Raw genomic sequence first — 11307 nt, forward strand, 5'->3', positions numbered from 1 at the left:
TGAATGAGACCAGTAGTGAAACAAATATACCTGTGTGTACCAAAAGCTGGATTTAAAACTCTGCTCTTTGAACACCTTATTAAAACACATTGGCCTTATTCTTTTCAGCATCCATAATTTAGGAAAGGAACTCAAGTAGTCTCCTTGCCCTTCCCAACTTGGGTTTCCTTCACTTAGACACTAAAAGCTGGTACAGGATCTTTCTTGCAGCTGTGTCAGGACCAATGTGGTTTTGAAATGCCTCTTCAAAGTTCCTCTTGGAAGTGTCAGCAACTCCTACAAACCATTTATTGCTTCTTTCAACTCACCCATCAGTTCTGGCCTCCACAACATCCTGCAACAGCCACTTCAGTGAGACACCACTCTCTGGTCTTCTCTACACAACTTATACCTTGTCTACTCTATTTACTCTAATTCATCAGCTTGCAGAATGTCAAGTGTAATTATTTTCAGTGATACAGAAGTTGCTCTCTTCTATCACTTGCCCTCATTACCCACCCACAAACCTCTTCTCTCTCACTACCTGTTCTCTGGGAGAGGGAAGTGCTGTTTACACAGGCCAGGCTGCACAAAGAGCCTGAATTTACAGACAAGGGTTTGTGCCTCCAGTTCTCATAAGTCTCCACTCTTTATGCTTGACAGTTTTCGGGCAGGATGAAACAGGACAGGATGTCCTGTGTGAGGTTGTTCCAGGCTACCTCAGACAGCAGGTCTTTCATTAAACCTCTGCAGACTTCCAGGTTTGTGCAGTTTTCCCCTGGAAACCACAAATCAACCTTTTGAGGCAAGGAAAGGGAAAAGGTTCCAGAGACACACAGCTGTCAGGTGGATGGGTTTAGTTTGTCCAGGATCACCCACAAGTTTGGGGTTTTTTTACCAAAATATTGTGGTGCACCAACCCAGCACTTCACTGTGCTCTCTGGTGGACTTTAATTAACAGCATTGGAAAGGTTGGTAAGAAACACACTGGTCTAAGAAAGGTGTCTGTTTATTCCTGAAGTGCCTTAGAAATTAAACATTGTACAAAATGTGACAGTTTTAAAAAAATAAAACAAGTAATGCTATATCATTTAGCATGAGTAACATTACTCATGTAGCAGAGCAACAATGGAAGAAAGGAAAAAGGCTTTGGAAAACCAAAGGAGCAACCCCCAATTCATATCTGCCCAAGCTTCAGCTGGCATCCCAAGACATTTCACAAGTAACATCCATGGAGCAGCTCCATATAGAGTCCATATGAAGATAAATTCCATATCAGTATTATCAGGAGCCCTGACAAACCTGCTGGAGGAATAATGACTTGCATTCTACTATCACTGATGTGCTGATCAAAAATACACTGGTGACTGCACATAATAAACCAGAGCATTCTTACAGCATCCAGGAAATAACCCCTTGCAGCACTGGAATCTTCCTGCTACTCCCTCAATCCCATGCCTTGTTCATGCACTCAGAAGTCCAGTTTTGGCTCTGGATTGAGAAGTGTGTTGTTAAAACTCCACTGGCTCCAACACACACTGCCTCCCTGCAGGTAATTCTCTCTTCAGGACCTGCCCACATACTCCAGTTTTCACATCTCTGCTACATTTTACAAAAGGAAATTTAATCAACTATTTTAACTTTGATATAAAATCAGATGAAAAATTTCCACTGATAGTATTTCCATAAACATTTTATGTAACAAATCAATAGCTATCTTTAAATAAATCAAGTTTGCTGTTTTTTAATGTCTATATACATTATAAATACATATACACACAATTAAAACCCTGACATGGTAGAGTCTTGTGTCTGCCTGAAAGATGTCAGAAAGAAGGTTTTGAGAACCAAAATCTTCTCTGATGTATGATTTAGCACCTCAGGCAAGTTTGGAGACGTCTTCATACTGGATATCTTCGACTCTGCGCCCTTTTAAAGGTCCCTGGAGAATGACAGAAAAAAAAATAACATCACAACATAAAATTGTTTGTTTCTTGAATTTCCAACAGGGAGATTATAGTAGGAGAGGTAAAGGGGATTTGTTCATAATACAATGTTCCTTGATTCATAATTTTCAGCCTGACCAGAGAATGTGACAGGGCCTCAACACCATCCCAGAAATCCTTTCACTTTCAGTTTGCTTTTAGTACCAAAGTTCCTCCTCTCATCAGGGCATCTGCACAGTCTCTTCCCAAATCCCCCAGAATACAGCCTGGGCTGAGTTTGTGCAGCCCTTCTTTGAATTGCAAGCTGTCTTTAAGAAGTTTGACTTTGAGCCAGTATCATCTGTGCTTTATCAATCAGTTTAAAGATTGGTTTTGCAGAGCAGAACAAAGAAAGAGCCACACAGACATGGTGGCATGGACTGATTGTTAACCATAACTGTTAACCATAAACAAGACAACAAATGAGCACATAAAGCCCCACATTCAGTCTGGAAAGGCAGGAGAAAATTCACATCCTTGCATATTTTGCATTTTTTACCTTCCCACAAAACAGCACCACAACAACCATGTTCAAAACAAACACACAAAATATTTTCCAAATCTCTTGCAAGTTCAAAACTTGCTAAATTCAGCACCCTATAATCTTTTTGAAGATTCTCTGCAAACAGCAAAGAATAAGCCTGTGATAGGTGGGAATATGTGGCTGTTGATAGGTGGGGGGTATCTCCAGAACTTTGCACACTACAAATCCCACCTGTAAAGCAGGAATAAGGATAACATGGTTCTTTGTGAAAGCTCTCCATGTACAGATGGAAAGCTCTCTGCAAACAAGAGACGAGTTTGATACTTACTGAGTCAATGGTTATTGTCACTGAAAACCTCTTCTCATTGATGGACTCCAAAATGCCTTCATTTCCCCTGTACCCACCATTTAATACCATCACTTTCTTGCCTGAAATAAAAATAGGAAGAGAACTAGACAACAGGGTTCCAAACTTCTGCTGAAAAGTTCTTCCCCATCTTTCTTATAAACTCCCTTTAAGTATTTGAAGGTGCTCTAAGGTCTTCAGAGGCTGATCAACCCCAACTCTCTCAGCCTGTCTTTTCAGGAAAGGTTATGGTACTTTCAAGTGGATGAATTATAGTTTAAAAGAACTGAAATATAAGTTAGCAGTGGCAAGCTGAAAACAGAAGGAAACAGCTGTACCTGGTGCTGGTATTACAGTTTCTAGATGTGTCTGATCGAGCTTCAGCTTGTCCCCAGAGTCAATCACCTTCACAACTGCTGTGTATTTGTCAATCACTTCCTGTTTTGAAAGGCAGAGGCCAATCAGAAATACCAAACATTTTTCTCTAAATTTACATTTCAACGTTAACAAACTTTGGCATTGTGACTCTCCAATTCCCCATTTTCAAAACCAACAAAATGCAAGGGCTCCAGCCTGGAGATTTTGTGTGCAAATGAGATCCTGCAGCTTAAAATACTAGTACAGAACTAACTAGTCTTGGGTTAAAATCCAACTGCACTGCTGTTGTCACATCCCATGGATACAGGGATTATTCTCCAAGATGGATGTGGTAATAGGGACAATACAGAGGACAAAGCCGTGCTTAAGAAAAGATTATTGAATAGATGCCCTTAAAATCAATTCAGAGGCTCACTGCCTGTCCAGAATAAGTCCCAATGCAGGTGAAGTGACATTTCAGTCCTCAACCGTGTTGTCTTAAGGCTGAACAATGAAACAAATCTTCCTAAATCATCTTCCAGAAAAGCCAAACCAGTGCTCCCCATGGCCCACCTTACCTTAACAACTGCCTTCTTCTTGTGGTATTTCTCTCCAAGCTTTTTTGTTACAATTTTTACAATGATTTCCTGGGAGATTTGAAAGGAGAGAAAAAATAAAATAAAGTGCCAAAACATGCAAACAACTCTACAATCTAAATTAATAGCACAGTACAGTGCAGGAAGCAACAATAGTAAAGATGTGGCTTTCAGGAATTCGTGTATCTGTCAAATTACTGGCTCAAAGTAGCCAGTCTCTCAAGACTACTTTGGGTTTCTTTGACAAATACAATTATACTTGAATTCACAGTCTAATGTGACAGCCCACAATGGGTCAGGAGCAGGAAAGGGAAAACAACTGTGAATTTAGTCTGCAGTATGCTCTTGGATCTTTAACCTAATCAACAATGGTTTAGAAATGCAGAATTGGCTGTATTTGGTATAATAACACTTTTTAAGTTACTTACTGGCTGTAACCAGTAGTCTCTTCGAGATGCTCTTTTCTTCTCCTCTTCAAGCTAAAGAAAAACAAATAATCACCATTTACTTCTTCCTTCCACTGCAGCTTTCCCATGCCTTTGAACAGCTTTGAACCAATGCACCAGCCTCATGTGATGTGGGGAACAAAGAAAACCCCCAAACCCTAAATTAGGGTAAGTCAGTATAGTCTTGCCTCATAAATCCATTTGATGAATCCAGGAACTCATGACAAAATGATGGTGATTTGTTTTTTTTTTTTTTTTTTTGGCAAGTGTTTCTAGGTATTTTCTTCTCTTGCAAAATCTGTATTCCTTTACTTCCCAACACCTCAGTCATCTGGGGAATAGGCAGAGTTGGGCAGCCAGTTTTATGAAGAAATGAAACCAGTTTTATGGGAAAATGAAATTATTTTGCCTGGTAAGATGTGAAAGCTGGAATTCCCTATGAACTGAAGGTCTGAAGGGGACACTGTCACAGGCATAGGGGTACACAGAAACAGATCCCACATGAGTATTACCTCCATGATCTCATCCAGCGCAGATTTCTTCTTTTTCTCTTTGGACTGACCAGAGCTATGAGCTACTTCTTTTCTTTTAACTGCCCCCTCCACCATCTTCAGTGCATTCTGTCCAAGGACACTGCTGGAAAAGTAAGATGGTGTTTTCACAGCAGATCTTACATTTTTTATCTCTACCAAGATGCATTTGAAGAACTGGTTGTGCTGGTCTACTTGATTTCAGTTGTCCCAGTCCCCCTGCAGACCCTACACAGCTCCACCTCTACAACTGGTCTCCTTGGGGTGCAAATTCCATGTCCTCTGAGGGTCACTGCTGGCAGTCCAGCAGAATGGACACAGCCCATGACCAGCTCACCACTGCACAAACAAAAAGTTGATCAAGGACTTGAGTTCAATAAAGAAGACAAAAGCTGGTCTGCAAATAAGGTTTTCAAATTTGAAAGCACGAACTTTAGAGAAGCCACCTGGACAGAGGAACTCTCAGATAGGGCAGATATCTAGAATTCCTTCCAGACAGAGATATTGAGCCTATCTAGCAATGGGAGAAAACACCCTGGAATCTGTAGGAAAGAACTCCACACTCATCAAACAAATGTCACCTTCACAACCATATTCAAAATAGGCAAATACCCTAACTGTGGAAAATAAAGAGCAATCAGCAGAAAAAGTTACATCTCAGGAATGAGGGAACATCTAGGTTAAATAAGAACTGCCCACAGGTAGCTTCAGTTCAGCCATTTTTATAACAGACATTTGAATAGAGTAAAAAAATTTAGGCATTGTGTCAACCCAAAAGATGAAGGCAGCTGCTCTGAGGTGAACAGTGATACAATAATTAATGTGGCCTTAGGACAAATTGCATGTTCTGCCTGTGGTGAGGATGTTGGATATACTCCCACAGAGAAGATACCCCACAGGAATGAAGAGACAGGAATTGCAGTAGAAGTAACTTTAAGAGAAAAAGTGTATTTCAGAAGAAGTCTGAATAATCATAGAGTTTGAGAAAAAAAAATGCACATTAAATCACAAATCAAATAGCAAGTACTTAAAAATCTCACAAAGGGCAACATACAATTAAAACATAACAATGTTATGCAGTGTCCATATTTAAGATGACAAACATATCCAGTGAACTTACTACACTACCATTTCAAAGTTTACAGATAAGTATTTTGTATATGCTGTGAAGAAATTAGACTACTTGATATTTGATTTCACATTTGGCCGAACTTTAGCAAGGACCTGAAATATTCCTCACTGAAACTATTCAAGTGAGAGTCTGGATTAAGTTTCAGAACCATCTTAAGCACAACTCAATGCTTAGGGATAATTTACAAGTTTTCCTTAAAGCCTGCAATCTGTCTCTATTATTGCAAAGAACTGCTTTACTGTCTCATTTTCTGCCTGGCATATATCCCATCAGATACCTTATCTAAGAGCTGAGTGAGATGAGGGAAAAGCTTTCTTTTTACCTGGAATACATTTAATTACAATATTGCCTTACATGAGAAGATATACTGCTCATCAAACAGTTCCCCAGGCTGCTGTAAGTCAGTATTATTTGCATTATTGATCCCTTTTGTCCTGCATTGCTTGTGGTTACACCATGACAATTAAATTCTAGAGCTCTGGGAAGATTTATTTCAGGCAGATTTCGCTGCTTAAACGATGACCAAAGAAAGTATTATCTCCAATTAGACAAGGCAATCAAACCTTTTAGAAACCAAAATTAACAAGTCGGGAATATCCATTCATAGCAGGCAGCTGGGACTGGATGGCATCACTGCAAATGCTTTGGCTGGATCACTTTCCCACCCTCCATGGAGCAACCTGTGACTGCCTATTACTTTATGGGCATCTGCCATGAAGCACAGAGAATTCAAGAAGGCTCCTCACAGCTCACATTTAAGATACACCCAACTCATCCATTTTAAATACAAAACCAACCATGAAGTCACCTAGTCACCCTTCTGAATACCAAGAGAGGATGAGAGATTAGACTCCAAATATTTCAGGACAAGACAAAGCTTCCTGTTCATACAAATGCCACTGTCATAGAAGTGCTTTGTAACAGTAAAGGTTGGCCTTAAATTCTTTTCTCACCTTGTTTTAGAAGATGCTGCGACTGAAGTACTTGCTCCTTTGTTTAAATTAAATGTAACTAAAAAAATAAAGAGACATTACTCTATTTCTATCTTTAAAAATAACTGCATTGAAGGATGTTAACAATTTTTAAAATCTGCAAATAGAAAAGAATCATAAATTTGAAAATATTTTAAAATCTCTATTTTGGTTTAGCTTTTAAAGTAAATTAAACTTTGTAATACAAAATACTCTGCATTTCCACATTCCAGTGCTCTTTACAACTGATCTCAAAGCACTTTATGAAGCTTCACTTTATGAAGCACCAAGAAGGCTTCAATGCTCATTTCATGTGAATTACAAAATCAGCTCCAGTAGGTTCTAGAAAATTACATCCATTAAAATCTAGTTACCTTTTTCTTCTTCGTTTTCTCTATTCAGTTCAGTATAGACTGGCATTTCCTACCAAAAAACACAAAGCACATTTAAAGAATCAAACAGAAAACTGAGTCAAGATATCATAATTATTGATTAGATCAGTTTTACTGTAATATTCTGTAATATTCAACCTGGCTGGATACATAAAATATTAAAATAGAAAACATCACCTCATTACAGGCTCCTGTGCAAAACTCTCCAATTAACAGAGATGCTGCCTAAACTTGCTCAATTCCAGCATAAAAGGCAAGTGGCCTTGCTGCAGCAGTTTTCTCTATCTGAACCAGCATGATCTGACTGGTTTCTGGACAGACTGATAACTCAAAGAAGGAAATTCTGGTATCCTTCCAATTTTTCAGCACCAAAGGCTCAGACCATTTAAATTTCAATTAGTTTTAAATTAAGAAGCAGGTAATTGTTTACAACTGGATTTAAATGTACCCATCAATACCCAGGATCAAACAGGAGATTTTAGCCCCAGGCAACATGCATGATGCCAAGTGAACAGATCCCAAATAACCACACCAGCACCACCAAAATAGAACTTTTCACTATGTGAGTTTGATTATGCCAGATCCCCCTGGTTATTTATCTCAGCCTCCTTAGTGCACCAGGTACTTGTTATCTGCAGCACTATTAGTTGTGAAATACCATAAATGAAGACATCATGCAGCTTAATTGTTGTTTGCTCCACCTTCCTAAATTCAAGAGTGATTTTTAAATCCCTAACCACTTGAAGAGCAGTAATTATTACTTCCTTATTACTACTGCAAGCTGGGTACAAGGTAACTCCAAGTTAGGAAGCAAAGGCAATACCAATGCAAGGATTCCAGCAGCATCAAATTCCCCACTGACTTAACAACAAGGAGCTTTGAGCTGAAGGTTCATACACAGTGCAATTTTTCTCACCAGTTCTTTCCCCTCCAAACCTCTTCTAACTTGTTGCTCAATGAATTTAGCAGTTTTTTCCTCATCATCAAGGTCCTGCTTCTTCTTCCTCTCCTGCTCCTGCTGCCTGCGAATTGTCTCTGGGTCCCTGTCGATGTACTGAATGTACCAGCCTTTAGGGGTCTCATCAACCTTGCAAAGACCTAAAAAGTCAAGGCAAAACAAAAGAAGGTTAGTAATAACAATATCAAGATCATTTTTAGTCCATGTTTGTGAGAATCCTTGAAATCAGAGGGTTTGGGGAAAGCTGCAAAAGGCAGGCCTTAGGAACAGCAGAACTGCAATTAGAGCTAAGCAGTAGCCATAAGATTTGTCAGCAGAAAATTATATGAGATGTAGAAAGTAAGGACAAATAAAACTGTATTAATTTGTTCACTGTAGCAATGTAGATATTTCACCAGAGACAACACACTCCTTACTGGGCTACTAAAACTGACTTGGAATTATCTGTACCATGTGTTTCTGCCCTCAGCTGCCCAGATCTGTTTGGACACAGGCCAGTGTACATCACAAAGTGCATGAAGTGTTTTACAATCCTTTCCTTATTGAAAAAAATGTTTCCTTCCCATTGTTTTAACAAGGAAGATGACAGAAATCTAACATGTATAAATGATACACACTCACAGTATGGTACTAAAGGAAATATTGCAGCACTGTGCTATTGTTACTGACTCTGGCTAGAGTGACTTTCCAAACACTCTGTAGCTGCTGGATGTATCCTGCAGAACAGGGGCATCCAGAGCCAAAGTAAACTGTCACACCACAGTGCCATTGAATCTCTCTTCCTCCCACTAAACACAGAACTGCAGATCTCCAGCTTTAACCCTTCCACTAGGCCAGCAACAAAAATAGCTACTTGCTTCTCCTCAGGTGTGGAAAGAAACTCTAACTTCTAAATGGCAACTGTTAGAAGCTGATTTAGAATTTAGCAATGTATCCAGTAAATACAGACCAGGAGATGAAACAAGGAAAGGGTCACATCTGGTGTACTCATCCCAGACTTGTGACATTTTCCAAAGGCAAACTCCTAATGGTTAGCACAGAAATACATTTGGGAATCTTTTCATGTATACACAGGAGGGGAGGGGAAGAAAGAAAAAGAACTAACATAAATATCTACTGATCAATTGTCAGGAACTGAATTACCCAATAATCTTAAGACTTCCCAACCCTGAGCAAGTACACTCACCTTCTCTCCCCAGCCATTTTGTAAAATCAGTCAGTGTTTCCCACTGTGTGGCATTCATGTGGATGTGCTCTCGATGGCTGATGTATTCATTGTACACAATATTATTGTGCACTCTCTTTGTTCCTAAAATACAGAATTATTATTATTATTATTATTAGTAGTAGTAGTAGTAGTAGTAGTACTGCTATTATTATGTGGCTTGCACTGAACCAACAAAAGATACTAAAAACAAACAAACAACAAAATATTTACCAAATCGCCTCCTGAGCAATTCTAGGAAATCATTTCGGAATTCCCTTAGGGAATAAAAAAAAAAAGTATTTTTAGTAAAACTTTAACAACTAGGAAGCAAATTTCTGTTGTCATTAACAATTAAACATCAGCAGTATAAACCTGATTATTCTTTTGAGCTGAGCATGACAATATTCAGACACATTTCTCTTTTTCAGTAGACCAGGATTAAATACAGGATGAAACACAGTACGATACATGCACACACCTTAAATATCCAAGAGAGCAACAGGCTCTCAAAGGGATAAAATGGAACAAAGGAATCTCAACACCTCCCACTAAGTGCTGGCATTTGGTTACCAGGTGTCTTCCCAGGCTGACTGACACAGAGCACAGGGCAGGACAAAGGGCAGGGGAGTGGATGGAGCAGATGGATCACTCATCTCCCTGCTAATTCCAGGGCTGCAGCATAATGCCTCACTTCAAACTCGTGCTGAGGACAGCTCCAGTCATCCCAGCTGTAATATAAGTCAGCTGGACAAAGGCCTGGGAGAAGCTGGGGGATGTCAGTCCCTCCCCCAATGTGTTCTCTCTCTGTTATGGCTCTTTTAGCTTGTGTGTGTGGCAGTCACTCAGTGGGGACAGAAAGGTGATGTATTTGTAACACAGAGCAACAGGATTAAAACATGAGTCAAAACTGTCAAATTTTACTAAAATCATGGCTTCTTGAAATCTCCTACCTAAAGTTTAAAGGTGGCATTGCCTAAATTTCCATTACAAGAAGAGCTTACACTAACATGTATCACAATAAAGTGTCTTCAAGGGGACATTATTGGGCCTTAGGCGTGTGGCTGTGTAGATTGGATACCAGCATGAAAATCCGGGTAAGAATATACAGAAAACTTACTCAGAGAAGTAATCCATGAATTGCTGAGGATTTTCAGAAGCCAGCAGCAACTGCCTCTGGTGGGACTCAGACATGCAATGACACTTGAAGCCATTCTATAAAGCAGAAATAAATACTTGGCTTGTCTTTGTCTCAATTTGCAACACTCACAGATGAAGAGTAATAAAATCCTACAAATAAAATCCTACAGGTGTGATCGCGGCTCCCATAATGTTCCCCTCGATAGCACTGTGGACATTGACAGGATTGATAGGACAAGGGACAGTGACTTTAAACTGATGGAGGGTACGGTTAGATAAGATATTGGGAAGAAATTATTCCCTGTGAGGGCTGTGGGGCCCTGGCACAGGTTGCCCAGAGAGGCTGTGGCTGCCCCTGGATCCCTGGAAGTGTCCCAGGCCAGGCTGGACGGGGCTTGAAGCATCCTGGGGCAGTGGAAGGCGTCCCTGCCATGGCAGGGGATTGGAAGCGGATGATCTTTAAGGTCCTCGCAACCCAAACCATCCCGTGATTCCATGAGATCGGAGCTGTCACAAGAGCTGACCCCGGCCAAGGGGACCTGACCCCGGGATAACCCGGGACTGGGCGTGCTTAGACCGAGAGAGGAGACCGGAGCCGCCCGAAGGACCGGGGACCCCAGCGCGCCCTCAGTTACCTCGTCGCGGCACTGCTTCTGGCACATCTGGCAGTACCACCGCAGCTTCTGTAGCCCCTTGGACTTGATGCGGTTGGCGATGGCCTTGGGGCTGAGGAAATCCGACTTGCCCATGATGCCGACCCGATCTCGCTCCCTCTCCCGACCCGGCG

The 11307-nt window shown here is 40.5% G+C and overlaps 1 protein-coding gene across 2 annotated transcripts; it reads right to left on the reverse strand.

The window, feature by feature from the left end:
* Positions 1 to 1027: 1027 nt before the first annotated feature.
* On the reverse strand, positions 1028 to 11277 carry KIN (Kin17 DNA and RNA binding protein). Of its 2 annotated transcripts, none has more exons than XM_084206318.1 (13): positions 11156 to 11277; positions 10501 to 10595; positions 9615 to 9658; positions 9363 to 9485; positions 8135 to 8316; positions 7201 to 7249; positions 6809 to 6866; positions 4706 to 4826; positions 4176 to 4226; positions 3730 to 3798; positions 3133 to 3232; positions 2777 to 2877; positions 1028 to 1921 (listed from the first exon to the last, which is right to left on the reverse strand). In XM_084206318.1, the coding sequence occupies exons 1-13, from the start codon at positions 11267 to 11269 to the stop codon at positions 1859 to 1861; spliced, it is 1170 nt and encodes a 389-aa protein (XP_084062444.1). In that variant the 5' UTR covers positions 11270 to 11277; the 3' UTR covers positions 1028 to 1858. The 2 variants fall into 2 exon arrangements, with proteins under 2 accessions (XP_084062444.1, XP_084062443.1); XM_084206317.1 differs by having other exon boundaries at positions 4706 to 4829.
* Between the last annotated feature and the right edge of the window lie 30 nt (positions 11278 to 11307).

The sequence above is a fragment of the Fringilla coelebs genome, assembly GCF_963513975.1.
Source record: "Fringilla coelebs genome assembly, chromosome: 5".
Classification (NCBI taxonomy): Eukaryota; Metazoa; Chordata; class Aves; order Passeriformes; family Fringillidae; genus Fringilla; species Fringilla coelebs.

What these genes read in the sequence shown, in the direction of transcription:
- KIN (XM_084206317.1), bottom strand. Translation starts at nt 11,269, where the DNA reads ATGGGCAAGTCGGATTTCCTCAGCCCCAAGGCCATCGCCAACCGCATC. An exon ending in ATTGCTCAGGAGGCGATTTG is followed by an intron (nt 9,486 to 9,614) that starts GTAAATATTTTG and finishes TCTGTATTTTAG; the next exon opens with GAACAAAGAGAGTGCACAAT. An exon ending in GAGACTACTGGTTACAGCCA is followed by an intron (nt 3,799 to 4,175) that starts GTAAGTAACTTA and finishes CAAATCTCCCAG; the next exon opens with GAAATCATTGTAAAAATTGT.